Source organism: Myotis brandtii, unplaced genomic scaffold (genome assembly GCF_000412655.1).
Source record: "Myotis brandtii unplaced genomic scaffold, ASM41265v1 scaffold525, whole genome shotgun sequence".
NCBI classification, from domain to species: Eukaryota; Metazoa; Chordata; class Mammalia; order Chiroptera; family Vespertilionidae; genus Myotis; species Myotis brandtii.
In genome coordinates this window covers 1,370,026-1,396,776 of record NW_005369915.1, presented here as the reverse complement: position 1 = coordinate 1,396,776, position 26,751 = coordinate 1,370,026, and the positions used below count along the sequence as shown (strand labels likewise).

Below are 26,751 nucleotides of genomic sequence, written 5' to 3'. Positions count from 1 at the left end.
GCATTGTGCCTACATATGCAAATTAACCGCCATCTTTGTTGGCAGTTAACCGCCATCTTAGTTGGCAGTTAATTTGCATATCGCCCTGATTAGCCAATGAAAAGGGTAGCGGTCGTACGCTAATTACCATGTTTCTCTTTTATTAGTGTAGATGTATGTATATATACACACATACACATACACACTCACACACAATATAGTTTGTTTTGAATTTTAATTAAGCCCTCACACAGGTCCCGGCACATAGTACATGCTTGTTTTTATTGTCATTGTTATTAACAATTACATTATTATTATTATTATTATTATTATTATTAAACTTTGTGTTATAAGATCTTTATTAGCATCATACTTGGTTGTTAAGAAATCTTAGCTGACTACTGACTGGGCTGCTTGGGTTTGAAGTCCAAATTGAAGTGATTTTATTACCTTAATTTACCTGTGCCTTTGGCCCCCTACTTACTTTTTTCATAGCTAATAAAATGGGTCAGTACTTCTTATTACATAAATCCTTCAGTTTACTTTCCCAACTAATGATGACTGCTTACTTTCCACTTATGACTTAGAGGACTTTGTTTAATTTTTAAACAGTTTAAACCAGTGGTTCTCAACCTTCCTAATGCTGCGACCCTTTAATACAGTTCCTCATGTTGTGGTGACCCCCAACCATAAAATTATTTTTGTTGCTACTTCATAACTGTAATTTTGCTACTGTTATGAATCGTAATGTAAATATCTGATATGCAGGATGTATTTTCATTGTTACAAATTGAACATAATTAAAGCATAGTGATTAATCACAAAAACAATATGTAATTATATATGTGTTTTCCGATGGTCTTAGGCGACCCCTGTGAAAGGGTCGTTCGTCGCGACCCACAGGTTGAGAACCGCTGGTTTAAACATTAAACTGTAAAGGTATAGACTTCTTCTTCTTCTTTTTTTTTTTTTTAGGTATAGACTTCTTAGATACTATTCTTTAAAGTCTGCTATTATAATTTGCTTGTTCTTTGTGAAATGACAGTAAGATGTTAGGTAATTAATGATTATAAAATATTTTGAATTTGATAAATTTTAAAATCATATTAAGTTACAGTACAAAATAAACTCAGAAAACAAAAATATCAACCTAGCAACTAAATTATTAACATTCAGCAGTGTTTGGACAGCTAACGTTGCACTGAGAAGGGTTTTGATACATGTAATAAAGTATTAAATCACACTTGAATAAGCTCTTACAGTATTAAATATGTTGCTCAAATATTTAAATTTATATACTAGAAATATTTTCATTTAATGTATATGTATTTTTTTAAATGAACAGGATAGCAGTACATGAACCTTCATTTATGATATCTCAGTTGAAAATCAGCGACCGGAGTCACAGACAAAAACTTCAGCTCAAGGCACTGGATGTGGTTTTGTTTGGACCTCTAACACGTTAGTATTCGCTCTCTCAGAATATGATGCAAAAGAATAATCAGATCGTCTATTTGTTATCTAAAGAAGGAAAAAGTAAGGAAGGTAGTAGACCACTAAGAAGAATAATCTATTAGGTATAAAGGAAATTTAATATTATCTTAAAACAAAAGATTTATAGGGTCAGACTTTTTATCAATGAAATATAGAGTGTGAAATGCCCAAAGCTGTTTATTGATATTAAAAGTTATAAACATTGTTAGTTGACAATTTAGAATTAAATTTCTAGATTTAAAACTTTGTGTCTTTATAGCAATTTTGTTCATGTTATTATAGTTGGATGTTCACTGAAGAGTCCCTTTAAAAAATGGTGCAATCCAACCATCTTGATGCATGAAGTAATAGAACCTAACTTGATTTCATTTATCACCAAAAAAATAATTTTTTTATATAGATCAAAAGTAAAGGCCCACTTTAAAACTTTACAAAGTAATAGACTCTCCTGGCAGAAGCACAAGGTGGTGAATTGTTCTTTAGATTATTTTGAAGAGGAATAGTTAAGTAATTAATCTGTTATATTCGTAAAGAAAATAAACCTGTATTTCTTTAATTTGACAGGACTACTGTTTCTCAGAAAGAAAGTTTAATATGCTTATTTAATTTAATTTTAAATTTCAGAAAGCGTTTCATGAGGCACATTTTAGGGGAATTATGTTTTATTTTTCCAAAGCCAAAAACAGATAACAAAATGAATACAAGAAATATGACTTCCACAAATTACAAATTAGGAAACTAACATTTATTTTACCTCCATTCCTGAATCTAGGACACTTGCAGGTTTCTATGATACTATCTTGGGGGTGGCTCTGCTAAAAAAGAGTTGCTGAAGCGGTTGGATGAATTTCATGACTTTACTGGAGGTTCTTTTTTGGCTCAGGCTAAAAGAGCAGCTGGTGAAACAGCTGGAACTTCCCTTTGTGAGGGTTGGTGGAAATGCACTGTTGGAAATTACAAACCCTAGGAAATAGAACACTACTGAAATGCCGAGCATTCCATGGAGATGATGCCCTTTCCAACCTTTTCCTTGTCTAAATTTTCTGCTGGGTCTCCTGGGGGTTGTCTTCTGTGCAGTTCTTCCTAATTTTTTCATGTGGATGATTGGTGAAATCATCCACATGAAAAAGAATTTATCTCTATATAAAACTTGGTCAGAAATATTTATATTTTATTAATTCAGGAACAAACCACTCTCTAAGCCAAGACAGTATTATATTGTTATTTGAAAAGGAATCAAATTAGTCTCAGAGAATGTTGAAAATAAATATTTTAATAAACTAATTAAGCTACATCTTTTTATTGTCTTAAAATTATTATTTGAATGAATGAGCCTGTAGTTGGAACACCCACGTTAGATTTATACAAACCCAGCATTATCAAATGAACAGAGATACCATTTTAAAGGAGTTTTCCCTGAAATCTTTTCTAGTTTGTGGTATACAGTTTGGAAACTTGCCCATCTATTTATTGTTATTTCTGGTGATTATATTTCAGCCTGAAAAGGGCTCATAATTGAACTAGAGCCTGAGTGGAACCTCTCAGTCTGAGGCAGAAATAGAAATAAATCCTTTGAGACTTTAGCCTTGGGTAGTGCATCTCTTTCACTGTGGGCGAGGGCATGCACTCTGGAAACACACGACCCTGAGGGTGTCTGGCATAGAGCATGCTATTTATCGCACTGTGCAAACATATACGAACCCTAGACTTGTAAGCATAGGAACTATTCACGCATACATTTTATTGTGTTAGTTATCATTGTGTCTTCCTCCAGAGAGCCCCCTGAAAATTAATGTGTATTGACAACTCTAATAAAGTTCCTAATAAACTAGGACATTATTTGACTAGTGATTTCTGTAGGCCCTGGCTCCTTACTCCTTACTTAAAACAATGTTGGGGTTACTGTCTTGCCTGGCTTGGTAGGGAAGGTGATCCTATTCTTTCTAATAACCCTGATATCTCTGGCAAGTAACCATCTAAAATAATATTGTTATGGTCATTTAACCCATGGTTTCTTAACCTTGGCATTATTCACATTGCAGGTTAGATAATTCCTAGGTAATTTTTTTTATAGAAGGGGGGTGAGTGGGGAATGATTTTCTTGTGCATTGTGGGATGTTTAACAACATCCTTGGCTTCTACCTACTAGACATCAGTAACAGCTCTCCCCAGCCGCTTTCACTCTCCTCCCAGTTGTGACCCCCCAAAAGTCTAAATGTTTGCTGGGGGAAAATATCACCTTTGGTTGAGAATCACTGATTAGTCTTAATTAGTTACGTGGCTATATGCTTGGGGAAGGTGCTTTTTGGTGAACGATTAGCATTCCAGGTTGTTTATCAAAGCATCACAGCTAACTTGACTATAGGAGTTGGAATGCGATGCTGACATTCTTTATGACTCCTTCACCCAGAGGACCATTCTCAGTACATGATGGGAGGTGCTGTCGGTTTTTCAGGGGCTCCAGGACTTTTGTTACTACCTCCTGTACCAGCAGGGACATGGAGCGTCCATATTGGTTTGTCTCTGTTTCCTGTAGGTCTAGTATATCAAGTAGTTATAATAAACACATTGATTATTTGAAAAGGATTTTTTAAAAGGTTGAGCTTTTATATGGGAGAGTCATCTTGACTTTTTTTGTTTGTTTTATTTTAGATGCCTTCTAATTTTAAAAACGTCTCTCTGTGTATTGAGATTCTGTTACACTCAAAGATTAATTTAACCATCTTTAATTCTCTTCATAGGCCCTGCTCATAACTGGATGAAGGATTTTATCCTCATAGTTTCTATAGTAATTGGTGTTGGAGGTTGCTGGTTTGCTTATACGCAGAATAAAACATCAAAAGAACATGTTGCAAAAATGATGAAAGACTTAGAGAGTCTGCAAACTGCAGAGCAAAGTCTAATGGACTTACAAGAGAGGTGAGTAAGTAAAACAAGCTATAAGTCTTCTTATTTATGTAGAAAAATACAATTTGTGAAAATGTAATATGGGCATGTGCATGTACACATTTAGATTGATACACACATCAGGAATGTATGTACACTTCATTTCATATATATATACACAAAAGTATCATTATATTTTTATAATTATGGATTTATTATGAAGGCATGCTCTAGGGAATGAATGGGTAGAGACCAATGGAAATCAATCATAAATAGGTGGAATTATATGTGAAGTTAAATTATATTTTTGACATGATTTAAATAATTATGTATTTCCTAAAAGTCTCTTTGCTAAAGAGTATTTCTCTGTTATTCCTGTATTTTGATCTCAAGATAACCAAAATAGTCTGGCCATTGTGGCTCAATAGACCTATGAACCAGAGGTCACAGTTTGATTCCCCGTCAGGGCACATGCCCAGAGGTGATCAATGATTCTCATTATTGATGTTTCTATCTCTCCCTCTCCCTTCCTCTCTGAAATCAATAAAAATATATATTTTTAAAAAGATAACCAAAATAGCTGTATATAATAGGTTACCTGATGTTTTTATTATCCAGACCTAAGATTAATAGAAAATTATGCAAATTTTGATTGCATGTATCATACTGCTTGATATATATTTATTTTTTATTTAATAAAATGAAATTTTGGAAACTTTTGTGAGGAATTACATTTTTACTCTTTAAGACTTGAAAAGGCACAGGAAGAAAACAGAAATGTTGCTGTAGAAAAGCAAAACCTAGAGCGCAAAATGATGGATGAAATCAATTTCGCAAAGGAAGAGGCTTGTCGGCTGAAGGAGCTGAGGGAGGGAGCTGAAAGTGAATTGAGTAGACGTCAATATGCAGAGCAGGAATTGGAACAGGTATTTACATTTTTTAAAAAGTATGTTAGAATATTTGTATTGTCATTCTGAGTTTTTTGTTTTTGTTCAATCTCGTACATTTCGTTCAATTGTATACTCTTCAGTTAATCAAAGACTCATTTGTTCGTATTGTTTGCATTGATCAAAGTCCTTTTAGCAAAATAACAAAGTAGTAACTAAAAGATAAAGTTGCCATCATGTTCTCTCATTCATGAAATCTCATCCCAGGCCATGTCAATTGTCTTGAGTAAATGTAATGCGTTTATTTAATTTAACATCTGTAATGTGTTTCCAATTTCAACTGTAACCTAGTAAAGTATGTCTAATGTTAAACTTCTCTGCAAAGGTAAAGAATCTCTATTAAGCATCATTTGAGTCCTATTAAATGGCTTTAGAATATAATCTGTTAACAATTGTGAGGTTGTCTAAACTTTAGACTCTAAAGCAGCGGTTGCCAACTGGTGGTCCGTGGACCACTGGTGGTCTGTGAGGTCCGAAAAAGATTGGCGACCGCTGGTTTAAAGGATGTCCTTTCCAATATCTGCTTCCACTATGAATTTACTCAAGATGGATAATAGGCATTCAGGCATTGGGTAGTCCTGTGGGCAGTGGTTCTGTAAGAATTTAATTATAGGCAGATATATTTGGTTTTTATTCCTTCTATAAAATATTAACACAAACTTAGTGGCTTTAACACAACACATCTTTATTGTCTTACAGTTCTCAAAGTCAGCGTTTAAAATAGGTCCGTAGGCTTGCATTCCTTCTTGAGGCCCTAGGGGAGGATCTGTTTCCTTGCTTTTCCAGTGTCTAGGGGCCACCTGCATTTCTTGGCTCTTGGCACCTTCCTTCATCTTCAAAGCATGTCATTGCAATCTCTGCTTCCATGGCCTCATCTCCTTTTTTGACTCTGACCCTTGTATTATTGGTAAATAAACTGAGGAACAAAATGAGGAGGAGAAAACTTTCTCAAGATTAGAGAGTGACTTAGTTGTAAACCAGGGCCAAGAACCTAGGTGTTCTGCCTTCCACTTTGCTTTCTGTAATTGTTGCCTTCTCAGTCAAGTGCTAAATAAGAAATAGAAATTATGTGATGAATGAGTTTCAATGTCAACTCCTGAGAAAATGTTCAAAGTGAAGTTACTATTTCTTTTGAGTTTGTGATTTTTGACTGAATGCAGTCAGCCATCTCTTTTATTAACTGCTAACTATTCTTTCCTCATACCCCAGACATCTGTGTGTTTTTTTTAATCTTTTCCCTGGAAAGAGTTTGTTCTTTTAAGTTGCCTTCTAGACATATTTGCGGTCAGGCTCTATTTACCTGAAAAAAACAAAAAACAAAAACAACAAAAAACACTTCTGTATAGAACATAGTAAAGAACAGGGGATTAACAACAACAAAAAAGGCCTCGCTAAAATTATAGTGTTCAAGACTTAGATAGTTTGCCCTTTACTTCTGTGAGAACTCCCTGCCTGTTCCCACTGAGACTTCTAACTCTTGGTTTGTTCCCAGTACTAAATTAAAAGCTTGTTAGATGTTTTTCTGAACTTTGCAGATAAAAAAGTACAAATCAGAAAACAGTAGTGGGAATTCTCTACACTATGGAGATATAAACTGATAGCAGTATTTTATAGGTGGCTATTTCACAGTAAGGGAGAAGACAATATAAAAGAATGCCCAAGAATCACTAACATTCTCATCTGAGGTTTTTGGCATGGAGACCCTAAGATTACCATGGTATGATGTCTCAGTACAAAGTAAGAATCCTAATGAGATCCTGAGTCAGCAAGAAGTAAGTTTAAAGGAGAGAAATGGGTATTTAAAAAGATCTCTATCCAATATGATTATAGAAATAATAAATAATTTTATGAGTGTTTGTGTTTTATGCATATTACAAATGATCCATTGCTGAATTTTAATCTTCACAAAACATAGAGATTACCCTCATTTACAGATGAGATATGTAAAGAGGTCCGTAGGTTAAATAACTTAGGTTAAATTTAGGTTAAATAACTTACATTAGGACACACAGTGGCAAGATTAAGTGGCAAAGGCAAGATACTGCATGTCATATTCCAGAGTCCATGTTTTCCTTTAATGTTATTAAAGGATTTGTTTATAGAGTAAGTTTAACTGGGAAATTAATTTCAGTACATTATTATATAATCCACATTTCCACATAGTTGGAAGCATTACTATATTTTGTCTTGGGGATAAATCAACTTCTCAAAATTAGAAAGCAAGAGAATCTGGTACATATTTTATATAGTGTTCTTTACCCTAAAACAAAAACTTTTGGGTAAATAATAGTACCACTTTATATTTTGTGTAAATTCTTTTCACATACGTAATTTTTTCTTAAAGTCTAAAGAAGCTTAAGTCAGGACAATCCATGGTACCCCTACTCTACATGAGACAGTCAACCTCAGAAAATAAAGAATTTGCTGAAGGTCAGAGAGGTAATAACGAATAAAGTTGCATGTAGAAGCCAGGTTTTCAGATGTTTAGGCTGTTTCTTTCTAATACCATGTTTTTACTTATTGGTGTTTTGCACAAAAAACTATGTCAATAATTATTATATTTTTAAACAACTTAATAATTCATCATTTGTGAAAGCTATTAATTTTAGATCCATCCCCCTATAAATAACAATGTAATTCAAACTAAGGGTTGGACTTTAGGTCAAATGATAAACTTATGAATTAGCAGAAAAATAGTTTAAATAGTTGCTATTATTAGAAGGTAAGGATTTTTAAAAATTTGAGACATATTTGACAGTCAATCAAAACATTGTTTAGCCTTAATTTATACTAGAGATATATCAATTCTGTGTTAAATATGTTCATTGAATTATTTTGGAAGAAATAAATTTGTAGATATAACATTAAGGAAAATTTTAATGATTAAAGAGAAAAACTTCAGTGAAATTTGTTCAGATTCTCTGTATACTTCTTTGGCAGTGAAAACTACAGAAGAAAATTTAGCTTTAAAATCTTGTCAGAATATTATGCTGCTGTAAAAAAGAAGGAACTCTTACCATTTGCAACAGCATGGATGGAACTGGAGAGCATTATGCTAAGTGAAACAAGCCAGTCAATGAAGGAAAAATACCACATGATCTCACTCATTCATGGATAATAAAGACCATTACAAACTTTTGAACAATAATAGATACAGAGGCAGAGCTGCCTCAAACTGATTGTCATAAGCATAACCAATGGACATAAGACACTGGGGGGTAAGGGAGGGCAGGGGATTGTCAAGGGCGGGGGGAAAAAAAGGACACATATGTAATACCCTTTGTAATACTTTTAGCAAAAAAAACAAATAAAAATTAAAAAAATAAATAAATAAAAATTAAAAAAAATAATATTACAAAATAAATATATAATACACTGAAAAAAAATAAATAAATAAAATCTTGTCAGAAGAAGGGCCTGCAGCCCTTCACTTGGTGGTATCATGTAGACCTGTACATCACAGGACCTGAGCTCACATTCTCTCTTCCTGAGAGATTAGCAGGACGCCACACAGCTTAGCCAAGCTTCTTATTAAACACAGCATTGTCCCAAGCACATTGCACAGTGAATTATGTCAGGCAAATGTTGCTTAGGATTTGTTTTCAGCGATCTTATCCTTGCTTTTAACATTTGTTTTTTGATTTATCTACGTAGTGTCCATTGTGAATTTTTGTTCTTAAATTGTAGACTTTAAAAAATACTTTCTGCATATTTTTTTCTTACAGTATCTGACAGCCAGTCTGTTTCTTCATCAAAAGTTTGTGTATAGTACTCTTAGTTTAATCTGGAAAATGACAAAGTTTATTTAAATACGTTGGGTTTTTAGATCAAACATTCTCCTGCATGTTGGTTTAGGAGTAGAGTTTTAGTTACCTTACTTAGCCTGAGGAAAATTAATTTTCAGTTATGGTGTTCAGAAGCAGGATTCTCCATAGCTCACTCCTTACTCTGTGTGAAGGACTTCAGCATATGTAATTCCATAAATTTCATCATGTGTCTTTACTTATCTTTAGCTTGAACTCTGCTAATTTAAGTGAATCATTCCTAGAATGGGTTGTCTCTTCCTTCTCTGTCCTTTTCTTTGTGACACTTTCCTTAAGAGTATTTTCCTTAGCATGTAATACCACGTCCCACACTAAGCATTGACTCCCTTCAAGGGTAGCTGAAAGAAAGACTTGGGCGCTGAAGGCTATGCATGGTTTCTCATGGAAAATCAGATGGACTCTCAGTCAGAATCAACTTTCTTGAAATTTACAATTTATCTACTTTCTGGTATATTAGGAGCAGTGGATTAAATAGCAGAGGTAAAAATTCTTCAGAACAGTGAGTGTATAGTTACGGAGTATATAGTAGGGCTTTGGGGTAACGTTAGAAGGGGTAATAGAATAGGACACTTATTCATATGCTACTTCATAAATAATGCATTGTGAGAAGAGTGTGGTAAGTTTTAGTTTTTATATGCCCTAGATTTATTTTTTTCACTCTTAGTGAGTCTGGTTATAATAAAATATAAAAACTAAATATTGCAGCTTAAGGTCTATGTAGGTCCCCTCTATCCTCTGGCTTTACCACTTTGCATAGTGAATTTAAGATGCACTTAAAACTTCAGCTTAAGTTTTAATGTCAGAAATATATTGTTTTAGACTTTGTGATTTAAAATGTTGTTTACAAAGAGCATAATAAAATGGCTTTTTCTCTTAATTTGGGTACTAAAATATGCTGATGTCTTTAAAAATTTTTTAATTTGAATATCTTAAGAAAAGAAATTTCTCTCTTTTCTTCTTTTCTCTTCCTCCCTCTCTCCCTCCCCCTCCCATCCAGGTTCGAATGGCTTTAAAAAAGGCTGAAAAAGAATTTGAACTCAGAAGCAGCTGGTCTGTTCCAGATGCACTTCAAAAATGGCTTCAGTTGACACATGAAGTAGAAGTACAGTACTACAATATTAAAAGACAGAATGCCGAAATGCAATTAGCTATTGCTAAGGATGAGGTACTCTATTATATTTCAAAACTTATTAAATTTCTAGAAGGATTAACCAGTTGAATACAAAGATATGAATACATTTTTATTATTGCAGATTCTTTTCTTGAACTGGAACTTATTGCATTAATTGACTCTCATAATCATAGGCTATAAAGTAGAATTGCTTTCTTTTAAGAAGTGTATACCTTTCAGAATGACCTTAGTGTCATTTAAAAATCATCCCTATTATCATTATAAATGTTTTATACAGAGCTTTTCTCCTCTAGGTTGCTGCTTCATATCTGATTCAGGTCAGTAGTTACTAGAAATTAATGTCTGACTTTATTAAATTGTGTGAAATACGATTAAGTATTAATCTGATATGTAGCACACACACAAAAAAGAGTTCAGTTCACTCACTAACACCTCTATTGTAGTAGGATATAATGTTATTTGTTAGTTTTAATAGAAAATTCAGGTCTTTCTGAATTACAGAAATAAGAGACAAATTCTCCAGAACAGAGTTTTTAATCATATCGTTTAAGTTGGGAAAGCATGTTTGTTTTTTCCCTCATCTATTTTCTTTTTTGGAAAATAGGGCTATATATTATTGACTAATAATTTTTCACTGGTTTTATGATTATTAATATAAGTAAAACAAAATAAACTTCATTAATATATGTATGTTTTCCCCAAACCTAGCCTTATTTTTCTCTCCTTTGGTTTCTAGGCAGAGAAAATTAAAAAGAAGAGAAGCACAGTCTTCGGGACTCTGCATGTTGCACACAGCTCCTCCCTAGATGAGGTAGACCACAAAATTCTGGAAGCAAAGTAAGAATGTTATTTTAGTTGTTTATTTTCACTGTGCTGAAATATGTAATTTATGGACAGTCTATATTTTAATTTGATCATGTATAATCACATAATTCATACTAATTCTAAGAGTGTGTAATTTCTTCTTGAAATTAGCTAATTGCCATGTTCTATTCATGTAGTTATCTTTTTTCAGTGCCATATTAAGGACTATTTGAAATAACAAATAATTCCTATGTTGTCTTTTCCAGGAAAGCTCTCTCTGAGCTGACAACTTGTTTACGAGAACGACTATTTCGCTGGCAACAGATTGAGAAGATCTGTGGCTTCCAGATAGCCCATAACTCCGGGCTCCCCAGCCTGACCTCATCCCTTTATTCCGACCACAGCTGGGTGGTGATGCCCAGAGTCTCCATTCCACCCTATCCAATCGCTGGAGGAGTTGACGACTTAGATGAAGATACACCTCCCATAGTGTCACAGTTTCCTGGTAAGTGATGAGTTCAAAAGAGAATTGGGATAACTTTAAGGTAACTTTACACCACGCCGTTTATGGAGCATTTACTTTGAAGGCTGTGATAAAACATCTTGTACATTCTTTGTTTTCTCTTTTTGTTGTTAATTTGTGTTTACTGTTTCAGAATAATGTCTGAGGTGTGTGTGTGTGTGTGTGTGTTTGTGTGTGTGTGTTACATCATACATGCTAAATCACTTTTATGAATGAAGGGCTGAGCTTTGAGGAAAAACATTCTTTCAAAAAGCAGTGTAATCTATAGTACAAAGTAAAATTTAGGCAAGCTCTAATCCTGTGTTCCAGTCCTAGCTGTGCCACTAACTAACCAACTGTGTGACTTTCAGCCAGCCTGTGATTTTTTTTTAAATTGAGTTGACATTCTCGGTAGACATGTTTTTTTAATATTTTGTTTTGCTTTTTCAATTCTGTGCTTTTACTGAAAGAGTATTGACTCATAAAGCACTGAATCAATTTACCTTTATATAAAAATTAAACTGTGTTATGTCTGTGTTTGGAAAATTTTGTAGATGTTTTTGTTGCTAGAAAATGTACAATTCCTTTGTTATGTTTTATTCTTTGAAAATTTTTACATGGTAAAGAATACATTTTGGCAGGAAAGTGAAATTTAAATATTTTAGATTTTATTAACAAATTTCAGAATTTATTAATAAGTATTTGGACTTTTTGCAAAGTTATAGAGAGTTTGAATTTAAGATGGTGTATTTTATGATTTAGAAATCATTATCCTTATTATTGCCTACCGGCTTCATTTTTCCCAACCTTTCTGATCTTTATGAAAACAGTGTAGATAGAACAGGAGTCCAAAGAATGGAGAGCAGAAGTTATTTATTGATTGAAGACTTACATGGAAATTTTAGTCTTTGAGATAAATCGTGATATGTAAGCATTTCCAGTTTGAGTTTTTCTATTCAATTATAGCTTTCCTGATGTTATGATTTAGAAAGGGTTCTAATTTTTAAAACAATTTTATGAAAGAAATCTCGTAAATTTTCAAATAAATAGTGATTTTGTGTTTATGTTCATTTCTGTGGTTTTCATTCTAAGGTTGGAAAAATGCAACCAACAGGCAGATAATGCAAACAGATTGGGGAGGCACTAAATCTTACAAGAGGACGGAGGAGAGGACAGATTGTAAATGTAATGAGTACTGAATGTGTGACCTGACTCATCTCATTGGCCCTATGCTGCAAGAGAGTGATGTTGCAAAGTTATATCTAGATCTGGGCCAGCTCTGCTCTTTGAATATTGTGTTTATTTGAATTATATGCCCTAAGCTTAACAAATGTAACACTGATTCATAGGTATATGATGCTGTTTGAAAACTAAAGTTTTTTTTTAATGTTGCAGTCCCTCCTTAGAATGCATAATTATGCACCATCAGAAGTGTGCATGAAGATATATTCCCTAAATTAACTAGATTTTTTTAAAGTCCTTTTTTTTTGAGGGAAAAGATATTCATATGTGCATTAAAACACTTAGCATTAAATGTGAATAATTATCTTAACTTTTCAGTGATTGTGATGTAGAAATTTGAACTTTTAAATATGAAAAAAAGTACACGTTGATTTTGAAGTTAATATGATGTTTAAAAATGCTGTGATCAAATTTATTATCTTTGAAAAATAACTCATACCGAAAATTATACTTGGAGAGCTTTGCCTCCACCCAGTGGCACAACAGTGATACTTCACTCTGCTTAGTTACAAAAGCATAATTTCTAGACCTGATAAATAAGAAACTCCTGGCAGTAGGATGAGGGTCTAAGGTAGGATAAAGTCTCATAATTATACACCCTCCTGAGCAGTTTTAAATTTGCACTCTGGGTATGTAAGCTGTATAAGTGTGAAATAATGACAAGGAAACATTCCTGTGGCATGTTAAGAACAAAGTAAGGTTGTGAAACTATACATACATAGCATAATATTGTCTGTGTTTAATTATTTGTAAGGAAAAAAGACAGAGAAGATACTATCAAAGGTTAGCCCTGTGTGGGTAGGAGCAGATGATTGTTTGTTTTCCTGTTGGTACTTTTATAGTACTGCTAAACATTCACAGTGGGAATGCAGTAGCAATTTATTTAACATTTGTTATTATAAAGCCTTTCAGATATTCCTAAAAACAATATGCTCACCTACTACAAAGGTAAACAGATATTAACATTTTGCTTTACTCATCTCTTTATCAGAATAAACCATTACAGCTACAGCTAAACCAGATCGCCTCCCTTTCCCACTCTTCTAAAGTTGTTTACAATCTAAAGCCTATTGTACTTTTATTACATGCAGGTATATCCATAAACAATAGATACAATTGTTACTTATTTTAAAATTTACATAAATGTTATCAAACTGTATATATTGGTATAGTTTTTAACTCTTTTTGCTCAAAACTGTTTTATAAATTTTCCATGTTTACATATAGATTAGTTAAATTTACTGTAACTGTTGAATATAAGTTAACCACAGTGTATTTATTTATTTATTGTAATAATAAACCACAGTTTATCCCTTTTTCTACTGAGATAGGTTCTTTCTCCCTTTTCCCCCCCCTTATAAAATACTACTACAATGAGCATCTTTATCATCATCTCCATGTCGTAGCTCTGAGGGCTTCTCTGGGTGAACACCTAGAAATGGATTGCTGAGCTGTGGTGAAGACACCGCTTACTAGTCATTGCTAAGTTGCTCTCAAAGTGGTTCTATCAGTTTGCACAACCACTATATATGAGAGCCTATCTTCTTATATCCTTACAATATTTGGAATGGTATGATTTGGTTTATAACTTGAATGGATGTTATATGATACCTTACTGTTATTAAAAATTTTATTTCCTTGATGACTGTTGAGATTGAGTACCATATCATTTATTGACATTTGTTCAGATTCCTTCCTATCTGAGTTCTTTGTTCCTGCTATGGAATTTTCTCCAGGATTTCTTACTGATCTGGAAGAATTTTTTTAAATGTTGCCTGGTTATTTGAGGGTTGAAGACATCTTCTCCTAGGATTTGCCTTTGGTTTTTTATTGTGCTATGTTATTTATTTTCTTTTTTAATCAGAAGAGTTTAAAAAATATTTTAATGACAAATTTATGATTTTTGCTTTTTATGTCTTTTTCAGAGGGTGGTAGTTTTGTTAGCTGTCCTAAAAGTTTTAAAGTTTTGCTTTAATCCCTTAGTCTTTTAATCTACCTAGAAGTTATTTTTGTTCATATTGTGAACAAAATACATCATTGTATAGATAAACAGTTGTCCCAGCCTCATTTCTCCTCTGTCTGCTGATTTTTGATACCACTTCTCTCCATAGACACATAAATGCTTCTAGGTTCTCTGTTTTCTTTCATTGGTCCCATTCTGCCTTAGTTGCTACTTATAGCTTCATAATAAGTATTGAGGTTTGGTACTTCAAAGCCTTCATTTATTATTCAGCTTCAGTTGCTACTCTGGGTCATTTTAGGATCAGCTTATGAAATTCCTTTGGGCTTTTACTGGAATTTCTTTGAATTTACTTGGGAACAAATGTTATTCATAAATTCCATTTGAGACCTACTTTTATATCTTTAAGTAAAATTTACAATTTTCTCTGTGTAGTTCTTGCATATATTTTGTTTTCAAGGTTAATTTCTAGGTATGATAGCTTGTGCTGATATTTAGGGAAGTGCTGTTGATTTGGGTATACTGATCTTGTATACAGAAAAATTGAATTCTCTTCTAAGGGCCTTTTGGATTTTTTTGTATAGACAATAATAATGAGTTGCTGTTTTCTTCCCAATCCTTTTGATTTTCCCCCCTTGTTATTCAGTCTAAAGCAGTGGTTCTCAACCTTTCTAATGTCGCAACCCTTTAATACAGTTCCTCATGTTGTGGTGACCCCCAATTTCATTGTTAAAAATTGAACATAATTAAAGCATAGTGATTAATCACAAAAACAATATGTAATTATATATGTGTTTTCCGATGGTCTTAGGCGACCCCTGTGAAAGGGTCGTTCGACCCCCAAAGGGGTCGCGACCCACAGGTTGAGAACCGCTGAAGCCTCCCATAAAGTGTTGAATAAGAGTGGTGATTGCAGGTAGTAGTGGTTGCCATTTCTGACTGTAAAAAGAATGCTCCCAATAATATTTCATCATGAAATGTGATATTTTTCTCTCTACATTTTTGGTAGATTGCTTTTGAATTAAGAAATTTAATTTTTATTCCTATTTTGCTAATAATGATTTTTCTTTTAAATCAATGGATATTAAATTTTACCAACATCTTCTGCATATTTGAGGTGATCACTTTATTTTTTTATTTGTAATTTTAATCTACTTAATTAAATATGTAAAAACTAAATAAAATAATATAGCATACAAATCCAATTTATTATAAAAACAGTACATTGTGACAAACCAAATCCAATTTATTATGCAAACAGTACATTATGACTTACGATAAATTGGATTTGGTTTGCTATATTATTTTATTTAGGGTTTTTATATCTTTAATCATACATTAGTTTAGCCAATAATTTTCCTTCCAAACACTCTGTTTGATTTTGATATCAAGGTTACTAGTAAAACTAGCATCACAAAGTAAGTCAAGGAATATGCCTATTTTTCCATCCCATTCTTTCCTACTCTTAAATAGAGGTAGTAAAATATAGTGGTTAAGAATGTGGGCTCTGACCCTGGCTGGGCAGCTGTTGGTTAGAGCATCATCCTGACACACCAAGGTTGTGGGTTCGATCCCTGGTCAGGGCACATATAAGTAATAAGTGAAACAACAAATCAATGTGTCTGTCTCTCTCTCTCTCTCTCTCTCTTCTGTCAAATCAATAAATATTAAAAGAATGTGGGCTCTGGAACAAGATTGCATAGATTTGTATGATTTTATGGCTACGAGTTTTTCTCTAAGAACCACTTTAACTGTTGCCTTTAACTGTTATACCACCATTAATATGTATCACACCCCCTCACCTTATAGGTTAATGTTGTCCAGTATTTTGTTTTGAATAAAACATCCATTATTTTTTATTTGTGTAGCCTTGTAGGAAGCACTCTCTCTGAGTCTCTATAAAATGTAACCCACCTTGTGTAATTATTTTGTCATTTAAATAATAATAATACCTGTAAAACACTTAGAACAGATCCTGACCCATAATAATACCCAATAAATGTTTTGAATTTTTATTCCATACTCTGTTAGTATAAAATACAGATTATTTGTTCTTTAAGGATTTTTGGCAGGAGGAAAGGGGGCAGATTTTTTTTTTCAAACTATTGATTTAGATTCTTATAATGGGTAAAAGCCTAATTTTAAGTTATGTGATTCTAAAATATTGTTTGTTTTACCCGAGTTTTAAAATTCATTGGCTTAAAGTTGTCCATAGTATTTTACATGATTTAAAAATTTTCACTTATATTTAAAAATCCTTTCGTTTTCCTATCCTTGATTAATCTGGCATAATTTGACTATTTTATTTCACTCACTCTTTCATTCCTCAAAGAACTGTTTTTTTGTTGATATTCTCCATTTATTTCTGTTCTTTTATTTTCTTTATTAGAATTTATTTTTTTGTTTGTTTTATTATTTAGACATCTAGCTTATGAATTTTTAGTTCTCCTTTTTTCCTTAATGTATGATTTTATGGCTACGAATTTTTCTCTAAGAACCACTTTAACTGTTGCCTTCTTTTGTCTGTAGTTTTTTACTGAGCTATTTTAAAGAGATTTTTTTTAAACATATGCTTTCACTGAGGAATGTAGCTCATCTAGACCCCAGCTTTTATCCAGAACACTCACAATTCCTATTCCTTACTTCATGTAGGCTCAAGATGTCTTTTATATCCCCAAATTATAACCCAAACCCCTGAATTATTGTGACTGGGAACCTCCACAGTAGTTCCACCGTCACTCACAGATCTAGTAGTTCTTTCTTTTATCCTCTCTGTTTTGGCATCTGATAATTTTTTTTCTTCCTTGCAAGTTTGCATTTAGAACTATTGCTGTATTTTATTCATCATATTGAAGTGTTTGAGGGTATTTAAAGTGCATTGTTGAGAGTTGGGAAATGCTGGTCAGGTAATCTTTGACTGCCATATTGCTAGAACCAGAAGTCCATATATGGCTTATTATTTCTGGTTGTTGGTGGCAGGGGGAATCCCTTATTACAAAACAAAATTTATCTTCTCTGGCATAAGGAAAAACAGTTTGCAATGGAGGGTCATATTAAATCGCTGTGCTTCTCTTATCTAATTATTGATAATAGAATGAAAATTATCTCAGTAATAAATTTCTATATAATGAACTTGGATGTTTTATTTAACTGCTCTTATAAATCACAGGTGGGGTGGATATCTGCCTTCACTGGAAATTAATAATAGCCTGAACATGTTGTAAAACATTCACATTATGTAAAGGAATGCTTGTTGAAAGGTCAAAGTGCCTGCTTTTTAATACTGTGATTTTATAGTGTTATAACTGTCTATAGCCCCATCCAGTCCTCTTCAGGCAACAAGGAAGAAAGACCCTCAACTCCAAGCATATATAACTCTAATACAGGGATTCATATATTTTTTTCAGGCAAAAGACATGCAACATAATTAAGAAAAAAAATTTTGGAAAATATTGTATATTTGTGAGCAATACTTTTTTTTTTTAATCCTCAAGTGAAGATATTTTTTCCATTGATTATTAGAGAGAGTGGAAATGATGGGGGGAGAGGAAGAGGAAGAGAGAGGAACATTGATGTGAGAAAGACACATCAATTGGTTGCTCCCACACATGCCTTGACAGGGCCAGGGATCAAGTCTGCAACTGAGGTATGTGTCCCTGACCGGAATTGAACCCGAGACCCTTCAGTTTACAGGCCGATGCTCTATCCATTGAGCCAAACCAGCTAGGGTTCTTTTTTTTTAATTGACTTTTTTTTTGAGAGAGAGAGAGAGAGGTAGGCAGGGAGAGAGAGAAATATCAATGTGAGAGAGAAACATCACATGGACCAGTTGCCTCCCACATGCACCCCCAACCAGGGATCAAACCATTGAAAAATCCAACTTATATTTTACTGATAATTTCCTTCTTTTAATGTTGAAATTTATTTTGTAACAAAGTACAAATTCCTTGTAAATATGCTATACAGTGGGGCCTTGACTTACGAGTTTAATTCGTTCCGTGACGGAGCTCGTAACTCAAATTACTCATATGTCAAATCAACAGTGAACGAGTGAGACACGTGATGCTGAGCTGATGTTGTGGCGTTCACTGTGACGTTCGCTGTGCCAACTAGCGGTGGGGTATCTGAAGCTGGCTCATAACCCGAATTTTAGCTTGCAACTCAAAGCAAAAAATCGGCCAAGAGACGGCTCGTATCTTGAAAAACTCGCTAGTCGGGACACTCGTAAGTCAAGGCCCCACTGTATTGATTTTCTGAATTTAAGGATTTGTTATGTTGGGTAAATTTTAAAATCTTTTTTGTTAGTAATGTCAAATTTAATATTAAAACCTAATTTGTTTATGTTCATTTCTTTTTATTTTTAGACTTGATTTCATTTTTGTTAGATTTTATTTTTTATTTCTTAACTTTCCTGAGGTGCAGTAAAGGTGATGGAGGATGGTAATAACGGTTCAGTCACTTATTTCAGTAAGGTAGATTAAATGATTACATCTTAGTAACATCAGTTCTCTTTTGTGAGTATTTATAGCATGTACAAAGGAACACTGGGTTTTATGAGCTTTTTAAAAATTTATGTTTGGTTTTCAGGGACCATGGCTAAACCTGCTGGGTCGTTAGCCAGAAGCAGTAGCTTGTGTCGCTCTCGTCGCAGCATCGTGCCATCCTCACCACAGACCCAGCGAGCTCAGCTCCCTGCCCACGCTCCGCACCCGCCACACCCGCGGCACGCCCACCATCCCCAGCACACCCAGCACTCATTGGCCTCCCCTGATCCAGATATCCTCTCAGTGTCAAGTTGCCCTGCTCTTTATAGGAGTGAAGAGGAGGAGGAGGCCATTTACTTCTCTGCTGAGAAGCAATGGTATTGGCAGTGAATAAACTAAGTATATGTTGGGCTGCTGTGTGGGAGGTGGGAGTGGGGTGGGTAGGACTGATGTGTCTTACTAGTTTTCCATTGCTGCATAAGAACTTACCACAAACTTAGTGATGTCAAACAGCACCCAGTTTTTAGCTCTCAGTTCTATATGCCAAAGTTCAAGCTTGGTGTGGCCGGGTTTTCTGCCCAGGATCTGACAAGGGTAAAATCAAGGTATTGACTGAGCTCCGCTCTCATCTGCAGCTTTGGGGCCTCTTCAAAGCTCAGTTGGTTATGGAAGAATTCAGTTCCTTGGGGTTATAGCATTGAGGTCCGGTTCCCGTGCAGGGGCTGCTCTCAGTTCCTAGAAGCTGCCCGATGTTCCTTTCTCCATGTGGCCTCCATCTTCAAAGCCAGCAACAGAGAGTTTCCCTTCCGTCAAATCCTTCCTTTGCTTTGAATCTCTGACTGCCTCTATCTCTGATCTCTAGACCCAAATTTAAAAGGCTCACCTGGATAATAATCTCTCTATGTTAAGGTCGACTGGTTTATGCCCTTAATTACATCTGCAAAATCCCTTCTATATTAGTGTTTGATTGAATAACTAACTGGGAGCCCTGGTCAGTGTGCTCACTGGTTAGAGTGTCGGCCCACACACTGGAGTCCCAGGTTCCATTCCTGGTCAAGGGCACATACTTGTGTTGCTGTTTTGATCCCCCAGCCCAAGTTGGGGTGTGTGCGGGAGGCAACCAATCTATGTGTCTTTCTCACATCGATGTCTCCCGCCCTCCTTCCCTCTCTCTCTAAAAGTCAATGGGAAAAATATTCTTGGGTGAGGATTAACAAAAGCAACAACAACAGAATAACTGACTGGGAGAAGATGTCTGTGTACTAGGGCTGGGAATTTGGGGACCACTATACAGACATAGGAAGATACTTTGAGGTACAGCTTTTAGAAGAAGTCATAGCACTCAGGTAACTCAAGTCTCTAAATATAAACTTATTAACTATTTTATATGTAAAGTATAAAGGCATGAGTTTAAATATACTTGAGCACAAAGAAACATTGAATATGACTGACTGAGTTTTTAAAATATTTGTTGTCACTTAATGATTTACTGTTATGTGCTAGCACTTGATAGTAAACAAGTATCAAATGCCAGAGGTTTAAGAAAGTGTGGGGAACTGAAAGAAGGAATTTGTATTCATAACAATTTCTTTCTATAAAAAAGAGTAGTGGCAGGGTATGCTAGTCCAGCTGAGGGACCCCAGTGCTCCATGAGGCCTGTTGTTATGGAGGATCTCTCTTTCTAAACCACTGTCCTTCTTGGAAGCCTGTGGTTAGACAGAAAAACGGAGTCAGTTTCTGATTTTGCTACTTAATAGCCGTATAGCCCCAAAGTCTTACTGTCCTCGTATGAGAAACAAAACCAGATGAAATGGGTTGGATGGTCTCCAAGATCCCGTGTAGCTCTCTGTCATGGGATTCTTTAGTCAATGTCATCATCAAATAATTATTTTCATGCATGATTCTCTCATCTACTAGTGGAAGTAAATTTTATGATTAGCAAGTAATCATTATAGCATATTCCTAAGAAGACAGTTCATGTTTTATATTCTCATTACAATTGGAGAATTTGACACAGCTTTGCTTGGTTAGCACTCTATAATTAGCTATTTTGTATAATCTTTGCAATATAACTATAGTCACCAGAAGGATGGCTTTACTAACAAAACTCCTTTTGTGTGGCTTGTGGATATTAGTAGAAAAACTCCAGGCCTATGCTTTCCAGTAGAATTTTTTGAGTTGATGGAAGTTTTCAGTTTCATTTTAAATAGCAACATCAAAAATTCATAGCTAGCTCAGCAATATGAGAAGAATTTAGAGTCAGAAAACTTTTCCTCCTCTCTATTTTCAGTCTCTTCAGTGTTGTGCCACCAGAACCCTTACAAAATAATAACATTTATTATTTACTGATCTTTTATGTCCGATGCATTATGCACATATGCACTCATTTAAACTTCACCTTGAGTTGTCTTGTTACACACGCATTAAACTTACATGAATTCAACTGTAGGGGGAAAAAGAAATAGAAAAAATAATATAAATGGTACACATAATTAAGTTCAACATTTCCAAAGAATGTGCTCTAGAAAAGATGGGAGATTTTAAGGTATACTATACCTACTCTCCAGATCTGAATAGTTAGCAGAAGGTACAATACTTTATATTATTTGTTTTGGAATTAGAATGTTAGAAATGGAAGTATTGTTAGAGAGTAATCAAATTCTCTTAGCTTTACAGGAAAATTGAAACCTGTTTAAATTAAATGACTTGCCCAAGATTGTACAGCTGACTAATGGCAGGACCAGGACAGTGTTCCTAACGTGGATCAGTGCTCTTTTCACACATGACTTAGTCCAGGGGTGGGGAATATCCGGCCCGCAGGCCATAAGGCTCAAGAAATCATTTGATCTGATCCTGCCAAGGCATTAGGGGTGTTAAATAAATGTTTGACCAAATTTAGCAAGCTAATTTTTAAGTTGATAATTTCGTATGGCCCACAAATGATGGTATAAATACCCAAATGGCCCTTGGCAGAAAAAAGGTTCTCCACCCCTAATTTAGACCTTTGGGACTAGTTTTTGAAATATTTTTAACCTACCTTAGAAGTTCACACAGAGTAGCCAAACCATGTAGCAAAATAGAAAGTAAATTAATTAAATAGTAACTAAAGCAGCTGAGTAGCTTCAAGAACAATCATATATGCTGTTCAATTAATGGACATCTCCAAAAGAAACCTACCAGAAAAGTCCCCACCAAAGATAGATTTTTGAGTCATTTTTTCCTGACTGCCTCGCCTCTGTTAGCACTGCCCATTATCAAATTGTAAAAGCATTGGAAAATTATGCAGTACATGGAACTGCATTATCTGGAAGCATTTTTAAGTCTTTTTTTGCCCATGGGATCTTGTACCTTCTGAGAGCTTGTAGTGCAATAAAGACAATCTTCACACACATGTGTGAATAAAGTATATAGAAATGACTAAAAACATTCAGAAAGCTAATGTATCTAAAATATGGCATTAACATAGATATGTTCATATGCATATCAAAGTAATAAAATGCACATCAGCATAAATAATTATAGTAATCATAGGTCATCCAAGGTGAGAGCTCATTCAGTTCCATTCTATAAATATGAGTTTAGTCTGCTGTGTGCCATGCACTTGCTAATAACTTGAGCTGCCTAGACAAGTGAGACAAGGTCCTATCCTAGTTCTAACTGGTAGATGATGAAAATATGTGTTCTTGCATTTCTATTCTGTCTTTGGCTCTCTTCCTTCTCCCACCTCATTTCTTTGGCCTGCTATGTTTACCTTGACTGTACTTTGAGATTTCTTAATCATTTTTCATAGAGTGAAAAATATGTCAGGCATGGTATGTACAAAAACTAGAATAAGACATGATCCCTATTCTTCAGGATCCTCCCTCCCTCCCTCCCATCCATCCATTACATGCTTATTGAATAGCCACTGTAATCTTGCTACTATTCCAGTGCAGAGAATACAGAAGTTAATAAGACTTCTTGTCCTCATTAAGTTTCCTTTCTCCTGGGGAAACTGACTATGAATGTGTTAATGTAAAATATCATTTTAGGTAGTGATAAGTTCTGGGATGCTAAACAGAGACAGGTAGAAGGAAAAAGAATGCTGTTTTAGATAGAGTGGCTAGGGGTGGTATCACAACCTGAATGATATGGAGAAGGGGAAGCCATGTAGAGTTGGAGGGGAAGAGAATGGGAGGCAGAGGAACCAGCTAGTGCTAATGCCCTTTGGGAACCACAAGATTGGCCTATGGGAAGGCCAAGGAGAGGCTGTGGTGGAATGAGGCAGAATGGGAGAGTGTGCAGCCTCAGAGACTGCCGTGGGCATGCTCAGACAGGCCTTTGTGACTTGGACAAGGACTTTGGGTTTTAGCCTGAGTATGAGAGGAAGCATTGGACAATCCTGAGCACGGGAATGATGGGTCTGGTTGAGTCTTTAAAAAAACCACCTAAAAGGCTGTGTGGAGAAGTAACTCAGAGTGAGGAACAGAACGGAAGCAGGGAGAGCAGTTAGGAAGCTATTGCAGTGATTGAGGTGACTCCACGGTGGTTCAGGAAGAGGGATGGCAGCAGTGGGGAGTAAGAGGTGGGATTCCAGGTATAATTGGAAGGAATGGCTGATAGCACTTACTATATGTTGGCTTTAGGGTTGTGAACTTTATTTTTCCATTCCTCTTTATTTCTCGTTTCCACTGTAGAGAAGTGAGGGGGGGAGGGGGAGAATCACATTGGAATAAACCTTTGAGATTTTACTGAATGTGCACTTCTAAATAGGATTACATCATTGGCTTCCACCTCCCATTCATTTGCCCACCCTAATGTACTTCAGTTTCCTTTTTATTTTTTAAACTTGGAAGAATTTATATATTTCTTAGTATATTTCTTTTTTCCTTCTTCAGGAAGCTATATTTCATCAACTTAATGACTAAAAACTAAGTAAAGGGAGAAGCAGTGACTAAGATTAATCTTTTCAAATATATCGTGTCAACTATATGATTTAGGAAGAAAAATACTCATTGAAATAGCACATAAGTAGTTGAAATGATAAGAAAAGTCTGTAAACTTTAAACATTTTCATTTCTCTTAACAAAGAAGGTATAACGTTGTTTTTCTTAGATTGGTAGATTGCATTATTATAGTTTATGTTAATAATTAAACATTAAGTTTAAGTTATATTATTTAAGTTAGTAATTTTCAAATTTTGTTGAAATGTGTATAATTTTTAGCATTTCCCCCATTTACATTTTTAAAAAATATATTTTTATTGATTTCAGAGAGAAAGGGAGAGGGAGAGAGAGATTGAAATATCAGTGATGAGAATCATTGACTGGCTGCCTCCTGTACACCCCCTACTGGGGATTGAGCCCACAACCGAGGCATGTGCCCTTGACCGGAATCGAACCCAGGACCCTTCAGTCTCCAGGCCGACGCTCTATCCACTGAGCCAAACAGCTGGGGCTCCCCCATTTACATTTTGATAGCTGAAATGACAGGAGTTGTTATAGTTAGAATGTCTGCTGGGACTCAGTATTGATTTAAAATTTTACCTTTACCTCTGTCTTATCCAGGGAAGTACCAGACACAGCTTCAGAATGTGACTCCTTAAATTCTTCCATTGGAAGGAAGCAGTCTCCTCCTTTAAGCCTTGAGATATACCAAACATTGTCTCCTCGAAAGATATCAAAAGATGAGCTCTCTCTAGAGGATTCGTCCAGAGGAGACTCGCCCATAACTGCAGATCTCTCCCGGGGTTCTCCTGATTGTGTAGGGCTGACAGAAACGAAGAGCATGATCTTCAGTCCTGCAAGCAAAGTGTACAACGGCATCTTGGAGAAATCCTGTAGCATGAACCAGCTTTCTAGTGGCATCCCGGTGCCTAAAGCTCGCCACACATCCTGTTCCTCAGGTGGCAACAACAGTAAACCAGTGCAGGAAGCCCCGAATGTTGCCAGGATAAGCAGCATCCCACATGACCTCTGTCATAATGGAGAGAAGAGCAAAAAGCCATCAAAACTCAAAAGCCTTTTTAAGAAGAAATCCAAGTGAACTGGCTGACTTGATGGAATTCCATTCAAGTGGCATCTTTAAACTTTTATCTCCCCCCCGCCCCCCACTCCCCCTCTTTTTTTGTTTGTTTTAATTTTAGGAATGTAACTCCATTGGGGCTTTCCAGACTGGATGCCATAGTGGAATGTCCTTAAGGGCAACTGTCTACTGTCTACTTATTTAAATGACTATATAATCAATTCATCAAGCCAGTTATTTCTGAAAAATTATTAAGAGATGAGACAGTTTACAGTCATTTCTGCCTATTTATTTCTGCTTTGTTAGTGATGTATATACAACATTTATTGTAAGCCACTATGGACTTACGAGCTTTAATGGACTGGTAAGCCAGCATGGGCTTGCAAAAATTTCTTGTTTACCAGAGCATCTTCTTATCTTTCCACAGAGCTATTTACATCCTGGACTAAATAACTTACAAGAATTAAAACTAATTGCACTACTGTTTTCCAGACTGGAAAAAAAAATCTCTGCAAGTGAAACTGTATAAAGTTTATAAAATGACTGTGGATAGGGGACTGTTTTCACTTTTAGATCAAATGGGTTTTTAAGTAGAACCTAGGGTTTCTAATTGACTTGATTTCTGGAAATGAAAACCCATGCTTTTATTATGGGAAGCTTCTTTAAATGCATTTAATATTATAAAGTTTTGAGTCCTGCTGTAAAGATCATGTTGTTTTGTTTTTCCCAGGGCTTTCACTGTGATTTACTGCATTGCAGGCTGTATGATAAAATATACATAATTTAAAGAGAGAAGGCTCTTTATTCCTTATGCAAGCGGAAGAGTTCAAACTTGATCAGAGGACTTAAAACATTCACAAACTTAAACTGAGGTGGGGGGATGTGGGGATTCAGACATTTGTTTACAGACTTTGAATAACCGCAAAGGATTTATGGTTTGTGAGAAATTTGTACTGTGGAAAAGATAATAAATCGGAGACATTATTGTGTGGGACTGTGCTGGTTTTTGTTAACACTCCACTAAAAACACTACATGTTTCCTGGAGAGCTATGTAAGCTATCTTGTTGCTAATGCAAAATAAGAAATAGCGATGTTTTGGAAGTAAGTTGTCAACAAACTTCTTTCTGTTTTATATTGTTTGTCATATTTTTATGTAGTTTGAAATGTTTAAATGTTCTGATATCACAATTAACAAATACAAATCTATGGTGCATTTAGATTGTGTTGTATTAATTTGTAAAGCTTGGGGTTCATTAAACTGATAGGTTACTTTAAGGGTAGTTTTTACTGTGAAGATTGTCACATAGAGCAACAGAGTACATTAACATCTGGGGAGTTTCTGCTTAAAACACTTCTTTGAAAAGTTCAATCATAAGCGATCTGGGTAATACAATGTGGATGGATATTTGGGTGAACAACTGACACATATTAGCTAGAATGGTTTTTCAACATTATGACTGAAATACAGTGTCCAACCCAGTCCTTTTTAGATG

The 26,751-nt window shown here is 35.0% G+C and overlaps 1 protein-coding gene across 1 annotated transcript in view; it reads left to right on the top strand.

Moving 5' to 3' along the window:
* The window catches only part of STIM2 (stromal interaction molecule 2), a 116,640-nt gene extending 90,169 nt beyond the window's left edge, over nucleotides 1-26,471 (top strand). Inside the window, exons 5-12 of the mRNA XM_014548904.1 lie at nucleotides 1,325-1,440; nucleotides 4,215-4,392; nucleotides 5,108-5,285; nucleotides 10,128-10,295; nucleotides 10,999-11,099; nucleotides 11,333-11,571; nucleotides 19,358-19,631; nucleotides 24,801-26,471. Coding sequence (XP_014404390.1) covers nucleotides 1,325-1,440; nucleotides 4,215-4,392; nucleotides 5,108-5,285; nucleotides 10,128-10,295; nucleotides 10,999-11,099; nucleotides 11,333-11,571; nucleotides 19,358-19,631; nucleotides 24,801-25,278 — 1,732 coding nt within the window. The 3' untranslated portion in view covers nucleotides 25,279-26,471. The remainder of the gene's footprint in view (nucleotides 1-1,324; nucleotides 1,441-4,214; nucleotides 4,393-5,107; nucleotides 5,286-10,127; nucleotides 10,296-10,998; nucleotides 11,100-11,332; nucleotides 11,572-19,357; nucleotides 19,632-24,800) is intronic.
* Nucleotides 26,472-26,751: the final 280 nt, after the last annotated feature.